Genomic DNA, 22,199 nt, shown 5'->3' on the forward strand with positions numbered 1-22,199 from the left:
ATGGATCACCTTCATCTTTTCTCTCTTTTCTTAAGCCTTTGACACTGCTGGCCTGGTTTGGGGACCCGCCTCCCGAACCAGGGCACTTTCTGCCTTGCTGCCTTTTCCTGGCTGCTCTGTCCTCACCTCGGAGCTCTAAGGGCAGATTCATCAGCTCTGTTGTTCTCCCCCAGTTCCTGAGAAGATCAGCTCCTGCACCCTTCAAGGAGACTACAAGAGGAAGGCCTATGAGGACACCCTGAGGAGCTTCAAGGAGGAGATCGCCCAGATTGGGATGGTGAGCATCCTTGCTCTCACTCCCCTTCTGTCCCTGGGCCATTCTGAAGGAGGGCCTGTCACTGCCCCCACCCTCCCTTTCCCCCCAGTTCAGAGGTTCTCAGTGGCTCATCATGGTGTTGACAGAACCAGAGTAGCCATGTTTGAGTGGCTCATTACGAGTGCTTGTTACAACATAGCCCTGTAAGTCAGGTTCTATTATTATTCCCATTTTACAGGTGAGCCCAGGAAGTCTTGTCTGACTTGGCATGTAAGGGGCCAAGTGGGAACTGGACTCCAGGTCTGACGCCAAAGCCCAACCTTTGATCTCCCTGTTCAATCCTACTCATGAGGGGCCAAGTGGCCTGACCCCCCATTGACAACCTGATGCTGCCTGGCCCTTGGTTACTGCCCCCGCTTGGCTTCCTATTTCTCTCCAGAGACCTCATCCCTAGCTACACTGGTCCCAGAATGTCCCTAAACGAGACCCTTCCTGGCCCCTTCGGGTCCTCTCTGAGCCCCAGATGGCAGTCACTGCTTTCTTCCTGAGTGTTTTCTGACTCATGTTGTTCCCCTGGATCCCTGGGGCTGGCTCTTGTACCCAGAGTACCCAAAGGTGCTCCTCCAGCCAGCTCCTTGCTCTCCTAATATGTCCCATGCAGCTCTGTCTCATCATGAGCTCTGCTGCTTTGCTCATGCGACATTACTGAGCCTCAGTCTCTTCATCTGACGTAAACTTGGCATTCTTTCATTGGCTATTTCTTTAGTGAATATTTGTTGAGCCCCAACCATGAACCTGGCTGAATGTCAGCGCCTGCTTCCACAGGCTGTGATGAGGATCAGAGGAGTCTGAGGATAAGGGCTCAGCTCAGCACAGAGCAGAGCGTCTGGCCCCTGGCATATGCCTCGAATGGTGGCTGTCCTTATGCTGTAGTTGGGAACTAATTAGGAAGTCTTAACTCCTTAAGTCTAGGTAGTGACTATTATTTTTGGTTATGATGTTGACAGGACCGTGGCTGACACTCTTTCATTACCAGTGTGGGGTGGCAGGGGGAGGGTTCCTCCTGCCCCAGGGGTGTTGATACCGTAGCCATCACCCTCCCGGCCTATTTTAGGGGATGGAACCTCTCATCTTGGAGACAGGAGCACTTCTTTTGAAAAAGCTGGCCGAGTTTGAGGAAACTATCAACCATCTCTTCAAAAAGGTGGAAAATGACCACAACCTCGAAGAGTACACCATCCAAGTAGGGGACTTCTCGTGGGCCGGCCTGCCCCACCCTGGCCCTTCTCCTCCCCTCCCTGCCCTCTGTTCTCCCAGCCTGACCCGAACTTCTCGGCCTAGACCCTGTTGGAGCTGTGGGATCAGGTGGCTGAGAAGCTCCTGCTCCAGAAGCAGAGGATTAAGGAGCTGGATGACACACTGTACTCACTGGAGTTCTCCCGGACAGATAAAGTGAGGAGGCCTATGGGTGGGCGCTTGGTTTTCACTTGTGGGATTTATGCGGCATCATCTGTTTCCTTTTAGTTCTCCAGGAAAAGAGAGAGTTGCTAACGATGGCACCTTGTCATTTCTAGCTAAAAAGCGTAATGAAGAAATATATGGAAATCATAGAGAAAACTTCCTACCTCATGCAGCCCGATGTGTACAGACTGATAAGTGACGAAGCCTTGGTGAGTGGTTTTCGTGTGCAGGAGGTCAGCCCCTGAAGGAGCCTGCTGTCTCAGGAATGATGGGCTTCTCATAGGTAACATTTCCGAATAACTCAGGTTGGCCACTTAGGTTCAGAATCAGAGTCTGTGTTAAGTATTTTCAGTAGAAATCTTTCTACAGTACATGTCATACGTCCCTACCCTCTTACTCACAGTAGTATACCTAACACGGCATCATTTTTTGAGCACCGATGATTTTACGAGTGCCTGACGGGACATATCCCAGCTACTGTGTGCAGTACAGTAGGTGTTGCACTATGAAGGCATGATTTCGTGGCTGTCATGGTCTCGGTGCTTTGTGCTCTCCTGAGTGACCCCAGCCTGCTCTGTTTTTCTAGTTTTCCTAGTGATTCTTGTGCCTCCTCCTGCTGCCCATCAATGCCTGTGGTTGAACCATGACTGCCCCCTGGCTCTGTCCCAACTGCTTCCATGTCCACACTTGCAGCTGCTTTCTTTGGGATAAAAAACTAGAAATTCAAGGTTGTTCATGATACCTCCAAAGTCGGAGTTAAATCTGACTCCTCCGTCTTGTGAAAGGACACTTTTGGCTACTCGGGGGCGCATTTTACTTTCCTGGCTTTCTGGGTCCTGTGCAGAAAGATGGGCAGTCAGATAACGAACGGGCCTCCTGGCAGCACGCAGAAGGGTGAAGGGCGTATAGCATTTAGAATCACAGATGGGCTGTAGCCCAGGTCTGTGCCTTGGGGTCCTGGACAATACACAGACCTCCCTCTTCACTACCCAGACATGAAAACTCTGAAATAACTCAATTCCGGTACCTGGAACTTCCTGTCCATAAAGTGGGGATAATGATACTTGACCGCCAGCACTCGTTGGGAGGATGATGAAAGAGGGCTCAGCAATGGCAGCTCTCATTTTGAGTCAAGCACGAGTTCCTAACGTTTATCTATCTTATCCATTAGAGGAATTAGAATTAGCCGTGTCCCGGTTATGTTTCATTGTCTGACATTCCTATGCTTATGTGACTCATTAAAACAACTGGCACGTGCTACTTGCCTGCCTGTGCCCACAGGTCATAAACCATGCTCTCCTGGGCAACCGGAGGGCCATCACGCAGCTGTTTGTCAACCTGATGGAGGCCACGCTGAAACAGGAGCTTGAGAGCCATCACCGCTGGCAGGACCTGGTCGATGCTTGGAAGACGCTCAAGAAGGAGGCCCTGGTGCGCAGTTTCAGGTCAGCGCCCGCCTGCACCTCTCCCGCCAGCTCACCTGGACAGCCGGCATGGGCAAGGCGGGGACATGCTCCCTCCGCCTTTCATGACTTTAAAATGCTGTTGTTTCTGTGGTGGTTAAAGTCATAGGTGCTCTTTTTTTTTTTTTAAGTTAAAATAGATAAAAGTATAAAGAAGAAATTTAAAATCACCACTAATTTCTCACCACAGTGAGAAGCACAGCTGATATTTTGGTATATTTTCTCCCAGGCTTTTTTAGATCAACACTGCACATGTAGGTTTGTATCTTATTTTCTTTATAAGCATTTTCTGAGAACAGTACAAACGGTTTGGAAACGTTAGTCTGATTATCTGCCCAATTTCCACTCTTTACTATTACACGTAGCCCTGTTACTGGGCCAAGGAGAATGGCTGTCCCTCAGGCTTTGACATGTCCCCATTCTGGTAGCAAGTCTCATCCCTGGGAGGGAGGGTGAAGAAAGGGCCCACCTCCATGCTTCCTTTGCCAGGTGGCACGAGGGTCCTGGACCTTTTGGCCAACAAGCAAGGCTTTCTTTTGCTAAGAAAGGGGCACTTTGGGCCAGGATATCTGAGGACACCAAAGAGTGTCTGTCTTTCTGTGTGCTTCAGGTCTGGGGGTGGTAGGCCCATCTGTACATCTGCATTTCCAGATGGAGAGCACCAGAGTCTGGCACTGGGGATGAAGGAACGTGTACTGGGACGTAGATCCACTTGTAGTTCCCTGTGATCTTGATCTAATGCTTGAACACTCGGAGCCTTTCTCTTTGCAAAGCAGGCACCATGATGGGCTGGTGATAGGTTTCAGTGACAATCAACAAGATCTGATCTGCATGTAAAGTGCTTGGTCTGGGACTGGGAGAGTGTTACAAATGTCAACAATCAACAGTGAGGGCAGGAGCTGACATTTCCTGGACATTTCCTATGAGTCACGTACTGTGCTAAGGGCTTTGCTTGCAGTATCTTGCTAGGTCCTCATTAGCTCCATTCCAGAAGAGGAAGCTGAGAGTCAGCGTGGAGGAAATGACTTGCCCAAGGTCACAGAGCTGGCAGGCAGCAGTCAGGACCCACGCCTGGATCTGAGCCTGCTGGTCCCGTGCTTTAGATTCAGAGCCTCACTGGCAGTCCCCTCCGCTTCCCTCCTGTCCTCAGTGTCCCAGAGGCCCAGGATGGAGAGGGAGGGGCTGGGAGTGGTATAAGGCAGCTGGGATTCCCAGTGCTCTTTCCGTGGGTCTCATCGCCTCTCTCTCCTCCACCGTGCCCCTCCTCTTCTCTCCACGCTGCCAATGTGTCTGCTCATCCAGTGAGTTCATGGCCACTGAGAGGATCCAGGCTCCTCCAGCCGTGAAGGAGGAGCTGGAGAACATGCTGAAGAACCAGGAAGCCCTGCAGCAGAAGCGGCTGCAGCATCTTCGTAGCATCTGGTACAATGGGACGGGTCCCTCGGGGAGACAGGCGCAGTCCCCAGCAGGGAGCATTCTCTCGAGGCATCCTCCAGACCAGGCCATCTCCTGGTTCTCTGGTCCTGGGCTGGCGGCCTGGGCCCACACTCTGCTGTTTCAGTCCCAGTGGCAACAAAGAACACGATACATTTGCTCCAGAAAGAAGTTTAGTGTGACTGTGCCAAAGAGCTTGGATGGGAGGAGAGTGGGGGGAGGAAGGGGCTGGGTTAAGAGGTTGGACTCTTTTCCTGAGGGCAGTGGGGAGCAGAGGGTTCTATCAGGTTTTCACTTTAGAGGGTGAGTTGGAGGAGTCTGAGGCTGGAAGCGGGGAGTCAGTGAGAATTGCTGCCATCAGACAGGGGACCTGTTAGAGGCTGTGGATACCCCCCCCCAGACGTGGGTCACCCCAGCTCTAATCCCATAATAAGCAGGTTGGTGGGAGGTACACAGAATGTTCTAGACCCTGGAAGACCACTGCCCCGGGAGCTTATAGCATCCATTCTCAACAGCAGGATAGAGCCTGTGTGGTCCTGCAAGCTGGAGACACTGGACTCGGGTTGGCCTTGTTTCCCCACCACAGAGCCTAAGCTCTTCTAGGATACAAATGACAATCAGAGCCCCATGTGGTCTCCCCATGTCTGGTACCTCCTGCTCCATGTGCAGGCATAAAATTAACAAGGTGGATACAAATCTCAGCACAAGGCAAGTGCTTCTGTTCTTTTTCGTAATCCATCTATTTCGGACGCTGAGCCGGTTGGTTAAACTGGCACCCGCCGCCGCCTTGCTCTGTCTGAACCTCCCCCGGCCCTATGCTCATGAACAGGCCTCTGCAGGCTTGTGGGTGGTGATGTGTCGGGAGTGTTGGTAAGGTTCCCAGGGCCCCAAGAGGGAGTTAGCCAAAGTCCAGAGAGAATCCCCAGGAATTTTCTTGGATCCAATCAGCCTATATACATATAATTTTAAAATAATTTTTAAACTAAATTTGTATTTTGTGGTAATGTTCAATTTACAGAAAAGTTACAAAGATAGTACACAGAATTCCAGTATACCCCTCACCTAGTTTCCCCTAATGTTGTCATCTTATGTTACTACTGGACATTTGTCAAAACTAAGAAATTAACTTTGATGCATTACCACTAACTGAACACCAGACTTCTCCGGATTTACCAGTTTCTCCATTAACGTCCTTTTTCTGTTCCAGGACTCAATCTGGGATACCACAGTGCATTTAGTGTAATATGTAAGAGATTATGCTGTGTGCACTCTTGTAGCTAGCTTTTGCTTTTTACTGCCCTACCGTAAGAAGGGTGCCCAAGACCATCCCGGGTTGCACGTCCTGTCCTGGCACTAATAGCATCTCCCCTTTCACTGTCAAAAATGTCCTGGTTTAGACAACAAATTATATGGTCCTTCTAGCCATATGTGTCTTTCCACATCATTAAACACCACCCAAAATTTAGGGCTTAAAAGAGTCATTTCTGGTTTCCCGTGACTGTAGTTCACCTCGGCCGTTCCCCTGGTCTGGGCTGGCTTGGCGGGGGCTGGATGGTCTAAGAGGGCCTTACTGCCACGTCCAGACCCTCAGCTGGGACAGCTGAGGCCTCTCTCACTCGTTCTCTCAGCCTCCAGGAGGCTAATCCTGGCTCCTAGCTATGGTGGCAGTGGCAGAAGAGCTCCCTGCAATGAGAAGGCAAGAGGAATGCACAAGGCCTTTCCCTGCCTCTGCTGTGTCATGTTTGTTAACATTTCATTGGCCAAAGCAAATCTCGTGGCCACGCCCAGATGCAGGGGTGGAGAAATAGACTCCACCTCTCTTGGGAAGAGCTAATGATATTTGGCCATTTTTTAATCTGCCACACGTTTTTAATGACTTCACAAGAGGATTCACTGTATTTTACTTAGACAATTCCTTATTGTTGGACATGAAGGTTGTTTGTGATATTTTGTACATATAAACAGTAATGTTAAGTGACTGTTTTAATAGATAACTCTGTATGCATTTTATATTATTGTCTCAGATTAGGTTCCTAGAAATGGCTTCCTTGGTCAAGTAATGTAAGCCATTTATTTTTTTCCCATTAGGGAAATTCGGTTTTATTTTCAAAGTATCAGACTCATTAATATGAATAGACTTCATGAGGTGCATGCTTGGCACCAGGAAATCCCTAACAAGTCATTTTGTTTCTTCAGTATTTACCTAGATGTTCCTTGAAGACGCTACCAGTTTTGGTAAGTGAACGTTTTATTCAAGCGTGACTTACTTGTTGTATCTTCCTTCCCCAGTGACTTTCTGCCCCCCACTTACAGCAAAGCTCAGCTGGCTGAATGGTATTCTTCTCTCAATTCCCTGAATACGGATGTTGGTGAGTGAGGTTTGTGGGATTTCACTCAGGTCTCTCCAGAATTCTGTTCAAGTAGTAGCTTTGTAGCAGCTTCAGCCTGTTGGGCAATCATTTATCTGAAAGCTTATTGTAAACTGAGGGGAGGGTGGCAAGTTTCTCCTGGGGAAAATGGGATGGGGTGTGGAGGGAAGAGTAAGTTCTGAGGGCGCAAATCGGACTCCAAGACCTTGCCTGGCAGACCTCTTTTCCTTCCCACGGCCTCCCTAGTCACTGCCCAGCCAGCAGCAATGCCAGCCACACACTCTGACCCCTGTCGCCTGATTCTAGCATGCAGCCAGAGTGATGACTTTTATGACCACCTGTGAGGACGGCTCAAGGGCCAGGTCCTGGGCATTTGAAATTAAGCACATGGTTTTGCAGGCAGACCAGCTCTGTGCTTTCCCAGCTTTGTGATATTGGGGAGGTCACAGCCTCTCTTGGCCTCAAATCCCTCCTCCATAAAATAGGGATCTCAAGAAGAGTAATAAAGCTTCCTACCGTGTGGGGTTGATGTAAGAAGTACGTGCGATTTTGTGGTCTAGTCATAGTTCAGCACCCAGCTTACGTAAAGAGAGTGCTCAATACTGAACGGCGGTGTTTTAAACTTCTCTCTAACAAAGGTGCTCAGAGTCTGGCCCATGGGTCACTGCCTGTTTGTAAATAAGTTTCATTGGAACAGAGCTACACTCATTTGTTTGCATATTGTTTCTGGCTGCTTCTGCTCTGCAATAGCGACTGTATGGCCGGCAAAGCCAGGGAGATTTACTCTCTAGACTTTTATAGAAAAAGTTTACCAAGCTTTGCCCTAGAAGAATGTTTTTATCTCCTTTGAGACTCACAGCGACCTGCTGAAATCAGTGGCGTCGTTGTCCCCCTGTGGTAAAGAAGGACTCAGAGTTTCAAAGCGGTGAAGTATCCAGCCCAAGGCCACACAGCTAATGAAATGTTACAGTTGGACTTGACCTGGGTACTTTGATTAGTACTACCCAGCATTGCTCTCAGGGGTCTCAGGTGTATAATTCCAAAGGTTATACTATAACGCCAAGGGTAAGAGCCCCGAAGCCCCAAATAACAGCAATGACTGCCGTGCATCAGGCGTGTCCTAGGAACAGACATGGTGCTGAGCCCTGCTAACCAGCGGGGTGGATCTCCCCTGGGCGCTTCCAGTTTAGAGCCGAAGTCAGACCATGCAGGATGTTACAGCAGGGAGTGGACAGGTGACCAGCTATATGAGCCTGTATTAGGGGACACAGCCTGCTTCAGGGGCATTCGCGACCTTGCCAAGGAAGTAATCATCTGGTTCAGACTGCAAGGCCAGTGAGCCAAGCCCAGGGGAGCGGGGAGCTTTCCAGGTAGGAAGAATGACACGTGGGGACGCTCAGAGATGGGACAGAGCTGGGGCCTTCAGGAAACAAAGAAGGTGGCAGGAGAGGCTGGAAGATGCCCACGAGTCAGACTGTGCTGGCCACGTGGCTGTGGGGTAAGGCTGGACTCCATCCTCAGGACTGCGGGGACCCAGTAGGAGGGGCTGAGCTGGGAGTTAGACGGGGAGCAGATCCCAGGGGCACAGGACTGGAAGACCCCAGGGGGAGAGTCCATTACAGTGACTTTGCAAGAGGGTAGGGATGTGCTGGCCAGGTAAGTGACTCTGGGGACGGGAGAGACCAGCTTTAGAGCTTCTCCTCACCAGTTCCACTGTATTCTACCCTCCCCAGTGTCTTAAATCTACGCCCAACTGCCACCCACCCTGCCTTCCTCCAGCCATTGTTAAGGAACAACCACCACAAAATCTTTGTGTCGTCTTTCCGTTTCTAACACTGCCAGAAACATTAGACTGCAGTTGCCTATCTTTCACACCAAGAGTCACACTGAGTTGATTATAAACTGGGAGACAGTAGAGACAAGGAAGAGAAAATCAATAAGTTCTGAGTGTCCTGCTAGCCCATTCGCTTCTTAAGGAATTAACCACAGACATGGTCTGTAAATGCTCATTAGTTTGCGCCCTTGTTATTGTTTTATGACTTGGTACTCCCCCCAAACATGATTTCACCAGCCTTGAAACTGAGTCCAGAATCGGGGTCAGAATGGATTCAGAACAGATTAAAAACTCCTCATTTGACGGCCTTGCCTTGGGGTGTCGGGAATTTTTTGAGGAGGGAGATTCCAGCCCCTGATCTGATTGGGACTGTGGATCTCACTGGAATTATCCTCACTCTCCAGGCACTTTGCTGGGGAGAAATGCTTCCCTTAGTGAAGGGGAAACTCCTCTTTCTGATCTCCCCTCTTCCTTCTGGAAGAGCAGCTGACATGTTTTGTTTCTGCCCACGGAGACGCCTACCACATGAACTGCCTGATGAAGATTCGCTTGCAGTACGAGACGACCTGGCAGGAGTGCCTCGCTCACGTGCAGAAGTGCAAGGTGGGTGTCCCTCCCTGCAGGCCCGCAAGGAGCAGAGGGTACAGGCCTAATGTCCCCTCCCTGGCCTGCCCCTGCCTCTTTCTAGCCTGTATCCTTTGCTTTCCTTCATTACGCGCCCCAGGCCCTCACTGGCTTCTGGGCATTCTGAAGCTATTCCCTCTGCCTGAACCCCTCTTCCGCAGCGATTCTCACCTCCCCCTCAGGTTGTAGCCTAACATTAACAACCACCTCCAGAAGCCCTCCCTGATCTCACAAAGTTATACACTCTCTGAGCACCTCAGATGTCACCCGTGACCCTCTGTGTCCCTTACAGCGCTTGACATTATTTATGCAGTGGAGGTGGTATCATGGGCGTCACTGCCTCGCTTTTATAAATAGTGCAGTCACTGCCATCAACACCCACCTTTTCTCTTTGCTAGAGGGTGAGCCAGTGAGTTCACTCACAAACCCCTTCAGTTACAATGACTGCTTTTCTGGGGTACAAGGAAATATTTTGTCAAAAATGCTCCTTCCCTGCTTCCTCAGTGAAACTGGTTAGATGAAAAACCCCCCAAAACTTAATCATTTTGAAGAGAGTCTAACCTGCTGGCTATAGCAGTAGGTGTCCCCGAGCTCGAAAGGCCCCACCTGCTTCCTCAAGAGGCTCCTGCTCCTCCACCCCTCATGTGTCTGTCCAGCTTTTGCTCGGCCACCAAGACTCTGAGGTGAGCAGTGCTTTCCAGTGCGATGCACTGTCCGGGCACTGTCGCTTCTGTGGGCTGTGCCATCCACTTGTACACCCTGTCACTGAATTCTACAAGGTCCTGCAGCGGAGGTGTTGCCAGCCCCATCGGGAGACAAGAAGACCAAGTTCGCGAATGGCCCAGGGGCTGCTCGAGCCCACAGGACTCTGCCCATTTGCTCTGTGGCTTTAGGGACAGCCCCATGCCTCTCAGCTCTTTAGAGGCGTCAAACCTCAGAAGTAAAGCCTGGAGGGAGGAGGAGGGAAAACTTGTGTCCTCTGAGAGCACCCCTGGCACTCACCAAAGCTTCATGAATATAGAGGAGCCCGCTTTCTCGTTGGCATAATTCAGTTACAGGAAAGGGAGCCCTGTCTGACTTGCAGCAAGGCTGAGGCCACACAGGATGGCAGGCTATGCCTGGAGGGTAGGACAGTTCTAAGTTCAGCTGTGTGGCCTCCAGCAGGTTCCTTCACATCTTTGAGCTGTGGTTTCCTCATCTGTCAAAGTGGGGCTAATAAGAACACCTCTGGGGGATTCAGTGAGACATGGGGTGGGGGGAGCACGCAGCACCTGGACGTGGTGGGCAGACCGTAAGGTAGACCATCTCCACTGCTCTGAGAGTTTTCCCTGAGGCTCTCAGGGGTGTGTGGGAGGCAAATCTCGGGGCAGGACCAGGCCCTATGGTCAAGTCCGCACCAGCCCTAAGCCACACTGCCTTGTTCCCCTTCAGAAGCAGCTGCTGGACTGGAAAGCCTTCACCGAGGAGGAGGCAGAGAGCCTGGTGAGCCCGTCCTTCTTCCAGATGGTGGGAGTGCTCCAGAGCAAGGTGGAGGAGGAGCTGGAGTTCTTGGATGTGCGTAGCTGGGGACCCACGCAACTGGGGAGCAGGGTGGGGGTCCCCCAGGGCACTGGGCTGTGAGAAGAATGGGATTCTGGGGGCTTCCAACTTTCCTGTCACTCAGTGCGTCCATTGCCCTCATCGTGGCCAACCCCTCGGAGCAGCTGCTCTGCGCCGGGCACTCCAGGCTCACCCCTGACTCCTTAGCCGCCCGCTGAGGAGCCAGTCCTGCTGCACAGGACTCCTTGGGAGCGGTGTTGGCAGTGAACGCTCCCTGAGCTCTTGCTGGTCTGGGTTCTGAAGGACCACGAGGAGCAATGAGCCCCTACCCCTGGAATCTGGAGTGGGGTCAACAAGCGTTTTCTGTAAGGGACCAGATAGTATATTTCAGGTTCTGTAGGCTATCTGGTCTCTGTTAAAAAGCCCCACTCTGCTGTTATCACACAAAAGCAGCCCTAGGCAATGCAGAAACACATGCGCGTGGCTATGTTTCAATAAAATTCCATTTTTGGACACTGAAATTTGAATTTCATACAATTTTCACATCATTAAATATCTCATTTTGATTTTTTTTTTCTCAGCCATTTAAAAAATGTAAAATCTATGCTTAGCTCCCAGAACCAAACAGAAAAGGACAGAGGGCCGCATTTAGCTCACAGGCCAAGCTTGCTGAGCCCTAACACTGATGAGAGCATGAAACACACATATTTTTTAAAAGGGAAAGAGGTGAGGATTTCACAGCAGAGTGTGGTGTTTGGCTCAGATGCTGAGTCAGGGAACTCCAAAGAAGGAAAGATGCCCCAGGTCGAGATGGGTATGGCCACCTGAGTGCCCAGGCTGGTTTCTGGGGTGGTTCCTCTTTCTTCTAGGGCCTAAACTCCATTTTCTTTCTGTCAGTGACTTCAGCGGACATGGGAAAGGCCTAGACATGGGACTTTAGGGTCAGCCAGACCAAGGGCTTGGCCATGGGAAGATTAGAAATGCTGCCCATAGGAAGGAGGACTATGAGCCAATGTGAGGCCCAGAAGATGACCTTGAGGGGCCGTGCCCAGGCAGCGGTGGCCGGTCCTTGAGGCCTCCTCTGTCTGGTGAGGGAGCCCCGTGAGTAGGGCCCTCCTCCTTGCCCCGAGGCAGTCAGCAGTCAGGACCCCTTCTCTGGCTTCTACTGCAGAAATCCTTCGAGGCCCTGGCGAAGCAGTCAGAACGGCAGAGCCTGGACCTCTTCACCTACTTCCAGGAGGCTGTGAGGCTGTGGGAGGCACATCAGAGCGTGCTGTCTGTGCAGGAGCCAGAGCTCGAGATGCGGATAGAGCAGCAGCGCCAGAAGCACAGCCTGGAGAACCAGGTGTGGCCCCCAGCACCCAGGGCAGCCCCCACAGGGGCTGAGGGGCTGAGGGAGGGGCCGTACCCAGATCGCCAGCTGCCTGATGGCTCTGCTTGGTGGCCCGTGAACTCAGCCAGCCTTCAGATGGAAAAAAACAAAAACAAAACTCCTTTGATCCATACTTCACACTGGAACAAAAATTAATCTCAATGTAAAACCTCAAGCTAGAAAACTTGAGTAAATGGGGAAATTGAGGCTCACCTTGGTCGTGGATAGAAGGAATTCTGCTGAGTCAGGTGCAGGCTGTGCAATGGATCCCTGAATCCAAATGTGTCTGTAGGAGAGTGTGCCTGAGAGACAGACCGAGGGTATATACTGTGCATCTACCTCTCGCAGTGCCCCTGTCCCCACAGGACATGAGCTGGCCCCTGCCCCCTTGCCTTCACGCAGTCTAGGGAGTGGGGCAGGTCTACTCAGCATCTGATTTCAGGTACGACTGGTGAGAGTGAGGAGCAGGTGCCATGGGCAGGTGTGACAGGACGGGCTGGGTGGGTGTGAGGGACATATCCCTGAGGAGTCCCATCTGAGCTGGGTCTCCGGGGGTATAAAGTGGACAGAGAAGAACATTCCAGGCAGAGAGAAGAGCCTGGAGGCCTAGCAGAGCCCTTTTTGTAGAAAGGAGCGTCCTGGGCCTGCCCCAGGGGCCTGGACCTCAGTTCCAGTGGCAGCATCTCTGTATGTCACTTACACTCTGTGAGCTCTGGTAACTCGTGTCTGCTTCTTCCTGTTTTGGGGGTGGCTATCAGGCCCAAGAGGCCCATCTCGATGAGCTCTTAGACCAACTGAGGCAGCAAAGCAGTGAGGAAACACTGACATCTCACCTGGAAAAGGCCAAAGATTTTCTGAAGAGTATGAAACACAGGTAGGCAGACCAGACCCCAAAAGACAGAAGGGGATAACCTGGAATTCCTAAGCAAGGTCAGAGGCTGCCTGCTTTGGAGCCCAGGGGTGTGCCCAGCAAGCTCAAGATGAAAATGTTACCTGTAACTTTGGAGAATTTTGTGGTCCTTTGCAGCTCTGCTCTCAGCCAACATAGAGGCTTCCAGGGAGAACTCTTCCTTTTTATGGACATGTACATTTATATATGTGGATATATGCACATATAAAGTGTTTTCTAAACAATAAAAGTTGGATCATACTATGCAAATTGTTCTATAACTGCAGATACATTTCCATTTTTAAATGACCTCGTAGAATTCATGAATATGGTTGCTTCGTAATGATTTAATCATCTCCCAATTGATTAGCTTTTTAAAATTGGTTCCAGTTTCTCAATATTAAAAACAGTTCTCTGTGAACCATCTTGTATCTTTGTGCCTTGGTGCAACGCATTCCGTTAGGACTATTCCCAGAAATGGCATTACACTGCCAATGGATTGCAATACTTAGATTCAGAAGTATATCTTGAGGCAAATAAGTAACCCCCTGAGCCTTGGTCTCCTTACCTAGGGAACAGATGAAAGTCTGGGTCTTGGGGTATTAGAGGGTTTGATGGGATAAGAGAGGTGAAGTTCAAGGACAGGGTTAGGACAGTAGACAGGAAATGGGAAGCCATGTTACAGCGAACACAGAGAAGTCTCTCGTGTGTTTTCTAAATGTCATATAAAGAGTATGTATTCCTTGTATGGTCAGAAAAATAGCGAAACACCAAGCACTGTTATTGTAAAAGGAAACCAATACAGCCGCTCCGTGCAGAGCTAAAGGCCAACTTCCAGCCCATCTCAGTGGGGCCAGGGGCATGACTTTTGGCTAGGGTCTCCCACACTCAGCCAAGCCCTACTTAGGTGAATGTTTTAATCACAGGTATGAATGTTTTCATGTCCTCCTGACAAAGGAAGTGATGGAGTACCCAGTGATCATACTGAAAGAACTCAATTCCTACAGCTTCAATCTCAGCCGGCACTTCTACGTTCGTGAAATCTTTGAACAGGTATGGAGAGAGATGTAAAAAGCCCAGCCACTCACCAGGAAGCAATGGATGACTTCTAGTTTTGATCTGCTTCAATTTTCAACACCTCCCCTAACCAGTGTGGAGTTAAAATCTATGTAGGGACATCAAAGATAAGAAGCTGAAAACATCTCTAAAAGAGACCACTTCTTTCTTAGTTTGGAAGAGCTCAGAATTCAGGTCACAAGGCTTGAATGGAGTTATAATAAAAAGGCTAATTTATATGACTCTGAGTTCCATTCATCCGACCCACCACTGCCACACAACCCTCCTAAATACAGCTCTGACCCACCCGCTCTCCGGCTCAGAGGGCCCTCACCAACCGGGCAGCCCCTACCGCACCCCTGGATGACCAGAGGCCCCACCTCTGCTTCCCACCTGGAGTCTCCCTGCTTCAGCAAACTCCTCACTCTCCCTGCACGTGGCCTGTCCTGCCCTTCCTCATCCTGCTCCTCTGCTGGGATCCTTCCATCTGCACACATCCCAACTCCGCCCATACTTCTGGTCCACTACCAGTGACAAGTGCCTCTGAGCCTGGCCCTCACCTCACCTTCCTCATCCCCTGTCACCTCTCCTCTCTCTGAGTGTGCTTGTATGTTGGTTGCTGTCAAGTATAGTTCAGAGCACCTGTGGAGGTGTTTCCTGAAGGGTAGATAGATAATGCCTTACTAAGTTTCATTCAATTTAGATTGCCCTTAGCACAATGTCTTGCACATGTTTCAGACACAATGCATACCACTGGGTAAAAGCATGAATACCTGGAATGTCCTGGTCTGATTCTCCCAGAATTTGGCTCTTTCTCACCCACCCACCCAGCCAGAGTCCTACATGGCCAGTGCTGAAAATACTTGTGGTTGACACTGAACCTGGCCAAGGCTTTCCTGTATACATGGTGTCCCAGACTCCTCAGAGAATCCCTCCTCTTGGCAGGGATCACTGTTCCAATTGCTTGTAAAGGCTCCCTGTGGCCACCGGGTTGAGATGGAACTCAAGCTATAGAAGGGTGAGCTCGCCATCTGCCTTTTGAGATCAGTCTGGTTGCCTGGGTTAAAGAATAGGCACTATCATGGTCTCCATGTGATACTGAGGGCACTGAGCCCCACAGGGTTCGTGGGGCTTGCCCACGGTCACCCGGCTTATATGGAGCTGGCACTGGAATCCAGATCTGCAAACGCCACAGCTCATGGCACACAACTACGGCACACTGTATCCACAGCTTCATCCGGGGAATTGGGAGAGTTAGCTAGGAGGCTCCTAGGTCTTGTAAATCATGTTCGTTCTCTGTGTTTGTCAACCCAAAATGAACTGGGCGCGGCAGATTCCTGCCCCTTTGTTTGAATCCTTCAATTTATACTTTCTTGCTCTTTGCCCCAGATCACTACCAAAAATGTGTCAGAATGAGATTCCATTCTATTAATGCCCGTTGTGTGACGAAAGGGTTTGCTAGTCTGTTTTGGTTAAGGAAAACTGATTCCTTGGATTGGGAACACCCTGACGACCCCAGTGAAATAAAGGTCAACGCCTGCGTTAGGCATTGGGGGAGGGGTGGTCCTTTTACCTGAAAGACAAGAGATGCCCTCAGATGTGGCCCTCTGGATGAAGGCAGCTCTGTTCATTCAGTGTCCCATGTTTTTTCTTTGTAGAACTTAGATGGGGAAGTCATTTTCAAGCTCAGGAAACCAGGTAAACCATTTATAAGTTAAGGTCATGCTCCCTGACCTCACTCTTATATATATATAGGCTGGGGATGCCAATCCAGGCTACGCTGGTAACTTGTCTTTCCTTGTGCTTTGCGGTTGGTCCTCAATAGAAGCACACGAGAAGCACTTCCAGGAGAGAATGAGAAAACTGAGGGGAAAGCAAAGGGATGGAGTGGAAAAGAGCACAAGTGAGGAAAGCGTAAGTAGAGAGACAAGTTCCCCCGGGTCAGCAGAAGAGATGGAAGAAGAAAAATATGAAGGCAATGCGTTCTCCATAACTGAAAAGATGGGAGTGAGCCAGCAGGAAAAATCTGTACTGAGTGACGAGATAGATGAGTTGAAAGAGGACTCTGCTCAGGGATTAGAAGAAATGCAAGTTGAAGGAGACAGCTCCTTGAAGCCATCTCAGAACCAGGCAGATATGATGGTTCAAGAAGAGAAGGAAGAGGAGAAAGAGGAGGAAGAAGAAGAGGAGGAAGAGAATACAGAGGAGGAGGAAAAGGAAGAACACGAGAGTTTGTCTATGGTTGAGGTAGGCCAGCAATAGATTCGTTCTTGGGCCTGGGGAGGGTGTGGTGTGTCCACTCTGTGTATTAATACAAGGTGGGGTCCCCAGTGGCTCAGACTCCATTGGGGTGCATATATGAAGTGTGATAAAAAAATATGATGATTTTTTTTTTAATTTGTTACAGTAAAAGACACATTGCCATTAACTCCCTTCAAAATACTCCCTCCTCGCTTCAAATACACTTATCCCATCATTCTTGCCACTTTCTGAAGCAGTTCTGGAAGTCCTCTTTCATGAGTGTCTTTAGTTGCACTGTCCTGGCTGCTTCGATGTCCTGACTCCATTCAAAACGTTTACCTTTCATGGTCATTTTGACTTTGGGGATGAGCCAGAAGTGACACTGTACCAAATCCAGTAAATAAGGTGGATGAGGACACACTGTAATGTTTTTATTTGACAGAACGTGCCATATCAGGAGCGATATGTGACATGGAGCCTTGCCATTTTGATAAAAACATACAGTGGATGCTGCTGCCAAGTGCCATCCAACAGAAAGGCAGGGATCTTCAATACAGGGGAAAATCGCATCGAAGCTTAGTAACTGCGTGTGACAAGTTTCAACTTGTTCAGTGCAGTCAGTTGGGTGTGAGCTACGGTTGAGAGAAGGTGTGTTTTAAAGTGTCCCATAAATCATCCTCCACCATGACAATGCTCTGTGTCACACACCTAGTATATGGCAATTTCTGTCAAGTGAAAACGTTACGGTGTGTCCTCATCCATATTATTCAGCAGATCTGACACCATGCGACTTCTGGCTCTTCCCCAAAGTCAAAATGACCATGAAAGGTAAACGTTTTGAATCGACTCAGGATTTCGAGGCAGCCACAACAGCGCAACTAAAGACACTCATGAAAGAGGACTTCCAGAACTGCTTCAGAAAGTAGCAAGAATGATGGGATAAGTGTCTTTGAAGCAAGGGGGGAGTCTTTTGAGGGGGATTAATGGCAATGTGTCTTTTACTGTAATACATTTTTTAAAATTTAAACATTGACTGTAGTTTTTGATCACACCGCGTATCAATTTTGGAGGGACATCTAACATTCAGTCTATGGCAACTGTGCAGCCATTACTCAGCTCCAGCCAACACTGCCATATGGGAATGAATGTAGGCTCAGAATTGCCAGATTTTCTGATTTTTGAGAGAAATCAGAAATCCAGACTGTATGTGCAATTTCCTGATTTTAAAAGCACTATGTGGGCAAAAATAATTACAGGCAAGATTTGGCCCATGGGTTTACAACCTCAGATGTCAGGAACCTGTGATTGGGATCCTCAGGTCTTCTGATGATGTCAAGTTTAAAATCTTGTTTTACACTTAGTCCGAAGCTCCGGAAGAGAGTCTGGGGGCTGTCTCCCATGAGGACATGGAGTCCTTCACAACCGCCAGTGGGAACACTTATTTTGTCTTCCTACCCCTGGAACAAGAAGAGGAAGAGTGCAAGAGGTCCCATTCCAACCTTTCTACCCTTCTCACTGATGACGCTTCCAGTGCCAAGTTTCTAGAACAAGTGATAATTCCCTCTACACTAGTTTTAGAAATTAAGAAACAGTGAGTAGAAAACCCTTTTATTCTCATTCTCTTGTCTTGAGTTTTATTGACAAGGTGAAGTATTATAACAAAAATTGGACTAATTTCAGCCGGTAAAAGGAAATGTGTAGGTAACTGAGGGAAGAGATAAGAGACAGAATTAAAAATAGCAAATGTCCAGGACTTATTCGTAGTCACAGATATCCTCTGTGGGAGTGACCCTCCACCTGTCCCAGGATGCCTTGTTGGCTTGGGCCTTATACATAAGACATCGTATTGTCTCTGCAAGATGTTTCCAGATCCTGAGCCATCGATAATCTTAAGTGTGCCTTCGATAATCTTTTTTCCTTCAATTTTGTAGATATAGACCATAAGTGTGAGTATATCAGTATGGTATTTGGCTCTGATTATGTGACACATTTATTGCAGAAAATTAGAAAGAAAAAAAAAGGAAAATGAAGACTGTAGAAATGACCCATAATTCTACCACTGAGAATTTACCTCCCCTTCTCCCAAGTTTCTGGGCCTTCATGTTTGAATTCGGACAAAAAGTGGATATTTGCATTTGGCTTTAGGCTAACATTTCTATTGCCCTTCTGACTATACAATGTCATAGCTAGGACTAACCAGCTAGAGATCACCTGGTTAGTCTACCTCCCATGTTTATACATGGGCAGGTAACAGAAGGAATAAAGCCAGGACTTTGTACTCTTTTCTCCATCATCTCAGCATCTTCTCACCTTGAAAAATGTCTCAACTCGAACCTCACTTTTCTCCTTCTTCTATCACACGCCATTGTCTGTCCTTTCCATAGCCCAAAGAATGAACCACCACAAAAGATCAGCAGTTTTTATTTTAGACGTTCTGGTGTATGTGTAGTGGTGCTTCATTGTGGTTTTAATTATCATTTTCCTGATGAATAATGATGTTGTACACCTTTTCTTATACTTGCTGACCATTTGGTTATCTTTTTGTGAAATATCTAGTAAAATCCTTTGCCATTTTCTTTTTGGTGGATTGTCTATCTTTTTTCATGTTAATTTATATGAATTGGTTACCTCTCCTGCCGTGTTTCCCCGAAAATAAGACCTAGCAGGACAATCAGCTCTAAGGCGTCTTTTGGAGCAAAAATTAACATAAGACCCAGTCTTATTTAACTATATGATAAAACTGGGTCTTTATAACACAACACAACACAACACAACACAATACAGGATCTTACATTAATTTTTGCTCCAAAAGACACATTAGAGCTGATTGTCTGGCTAGGTCTTATTTTCGGGGAAACACGGTAGGTATGATTTGTCAGGTAAAAACATGGCAAATGTTCATCCCCTCTCTGTCTTGCCTTTTTACTCTCTTAAAGGTATCTTTATATGAACAGAAATTCTTATTTGTAATAGGTCCTATTCATCAATTTTTTCATTAGGGTTAGTGTACTTTGTGTCCTATCTAAGAAATCTTTACTTGCCCCAAGGTCATGAAAATATTCTGTGTTATCTACTACAAATGTTATTGTTTTGAACTTCCACATTTAGATGTACAATCCGCCTGGAATTAATTTTTGTTTATGGTGTGAGTTTATCCATATTTCCCATATGGATACCGAGTTGACTCCAGACTGAGAAAACTCTCCTTTCCCCACTGCTCTGCTGTGCCTGCTTCTGTTCCCTTATGTGTCTATTCTTGCATCACTACCTCACCTTGCTTGATTACTGTAGCTTTATCCTAAGTCTTTTTTTTTTAAATTAAAGTTTATTGGGGTGACAATTGTTAGTAAAGTTACACAGATTTCAGATGTACAATTCTGCATTACATCATCTATATCTCACATTGTGTGTTCACCACCCAGAGTCAGTTCTCTTTCCATCACCATATATTAGATCCCGTTTACCCTCTTCTAGAGCCCCCCTCCCTCTGGTAACCCCTAAACTATTATTCTAAGTCTTAATATCTCAAAAGTGTAAGTCCTCTGACTTTGGTTTTCTCCAAGATTGTCTTGACTATCCTTGACCATATTTGTATTTCTAATGTAAATTTGAAATCAGCTCATCAGTTTCCATAAGAAGGCATCTGCTGAAAGGTTTTTTTTTGTTTTGTTTTGTTTTTTTTGTTTTTGTTTTTTGGTAATTGCATTGAATTTATAGATAAATTTGGGGAGAACTAACATCTTAACAATACACAGCTATCTTAATCAAGACATAAATTTTACAAAGGAAGAAATGATAAGCTAGGAAAAATATTTGCAGCTCACATCACAGTCAAAGGACCTCATGTTCCCAATATATAATGAACTCCTGTATGAAGAGGTTGGTAATAAAAAATGCAGCTACACAATGGAGAAATGGGCAAAAGCTATTAATTGACAGTGTGCAGAAAAACAAATTAATTAGTCTTAAACACATGAAAATATGCTCAGTCTCAGTCATAACATGACAAAATCGTCAAATTCAAAAGCTGGACAATACTCTCTGAGGCTATGGAGAAGCAGGAACTATTATTCATTGCTTGGTGGGAGTTCAGGTTGCCTTGCAATGGAAGCAGTTTGGCCATATCTTCAAGAATCACACATGTATTTTAGTCTTTGACAATATATAGCCATTTATGGCTATGTTTTGTTAAGATGTCAGTTCTCCCCAAATTTATCTATAGATTCATTGCAATAACAACAACAACAAAAAAGTCACAGCAGATGTCTTCTTATGGAAACTGATAAGCTGATTTCAAATTTATATACAAATACAAGTGACAATTCTAGTTCAGGGAATTTATCCTATAGAAATGCTTCTACACTTGACGTATGTACAAGGTTATTCACTGCAGTCTTTTTTATAAGAACAAATAGTTTGAAACCACCCAGTGTCCTCCTCTAGCAAGGGTATCGTTAATGAATGATGGTCCACCCAGACTAGAAAAATACAATGTTGTTGGGAAATAAAACAAGGAAGAAGGAATGAGGGGGGGAAGCACTTCATGTATCGATATGGAAAGATCTCTCCCTGGTAACGATTACTGTCAGGGATGACCCTCACTCTTCTCTCCCTCAGACTTCGAGCTGGCTTTTTTGAGCACTTAGAGAAGTGGTTTGACCAGTGTGCCCTCAATGCCCGGGTCACTTTGGCCAGTAAGATTGATGAGCTGGATTCAGAACTGGAGCTGCGTCTGCACCTGCACCAGCCAAGAGCCCAGCGCATTGAAAAGGACATCCACAACTTCAGGGCAGGTACAGACCCTGCCTGGGAAAGGCTGCCCTGCCCCAGACGCCCCGGTGTCTGTGCCACTGCAGCTCCACATTCATGAGCTGCCCCAGTTTGCACCCACAACATTTATCATGTGGTCATCACCCCATGGAAGATATGTGTGAGGGTTTGTACCTCCCGTGCAGGCGGAGAAGGTAGTACTCAGAATCCTCATTCAAGACTTTTTAGAATTATTTTTTTAAAGGAGGGCATGCATTAGATGCTGACATGAAGCATATGGTCCTGTTTTAGTCGTATGGATCCCAAATCTGCTCACACGCCTGTCGGATGCACACCTGTATGGCGGATGCTCTAGAAGCAAGCCTGTTACTCAGGAATCAGAGCTGGCAGGCTCAACCATTGTAGCTGTGTGACTCTAGGCAGGTTACGTAACTTCTCTGATCCCTCCCCTCCCTGCAGAAGGGGATGTTGTTGTTGGTAATGATGCAGTGAGGAATCATGAATACCTTGTACATGTCACAGCCGCCAAAAGTGGTAGCCATTAATTTCAGCTTATAATTTATAACACTTTAAAAAAAAAAAAAGAAGTGCCATTTCTTTCTTAGGCAGAGAGCTCCATTAATAGAGGGACACACTTTTAGTTGAATTCTTCAGTGACCCCTGTTAGGTTTTCACTTGCGTCGTACTTCAAGCTCCATCATAGACCTTTAGAGCTTGAAGAGGGTCCCCACATGAGTGCACCCAGCCTCCTCCTGCCTCCGGCGGTGAAATGGTTGTGGAGTCAGACAGCCTGGCCTGGACTCCCAGTGCTTGTCGCCTCAGGAGACCTTTGTGACTTTTGGAACCTCCTTGTCTTCGTCTGGAAAATGTACATGAAATATCAATATAAAT

General features: G+C 47.7%; 1 protein-coding gene across 1 annotated transcript in view; it reads left to right on the top strand.

Moving 5' to 3' along the window:
- The window catches only part of CCDC180 (coiled-coil domain containing 180), a 50,887-nt gene that overhangs the window by 5,826 nt on the left and 22,862 nt on the right, over nt 1-22,199 (top strand). Inside the window, 16 exon segments of the mRNA XM_074330745.1 lie at nt 174-277; nt 1,371-1,499; nt 1,598-1,708; nt 1,831-1,926; nt 2,999-3,162; nt 4,483-4,602; nt 6,904-6,983; nt 9,332-9,420; nt 10,873-10,995; nt 12,152-12,325; nt 13,111-13,226; nt 14,168-14,294; nt 15,956-15,995; nt 16,123-16,544; nt 17,900-18,129; nt 21,156-21,331. Of these exon segments, the coding sequence (XP_074186846.1) occupies nt 174-277; nt 1,371-1,499; nt 1,598-1,708; nt 1,831-1,926; nt 2,999-3,162; nt 4,483-4,602; nt 6,904-6,983; nt 9,332-9,420; nt 10,873-10,995; nt 12,152-12,325; nt 13,111-13,226; nt 14,168-14,294; nt 15,956-15,995; nt 16,123-16,544; nt 17,900-18,129; nt 21,156-21,331 (2,301 nt within the window).

This window comes from Rhinolophus sinicus, linkage group LG04 (genome assembly GCF_036562045.2).
Source record: "Rhinolophus sinicus isolate RSC01 linkage group LG04, ASM3656204v1, whole genome shotgun sequence".
In the NCBI taxonomy this organism is placed as follows: domain Eukaryota; kingdom Metazoa; phylum Chordata; class Mammalia; order Chiroptera; family Rhinolophidae; genus Rhinolophus; species Rhinolophus sinicus.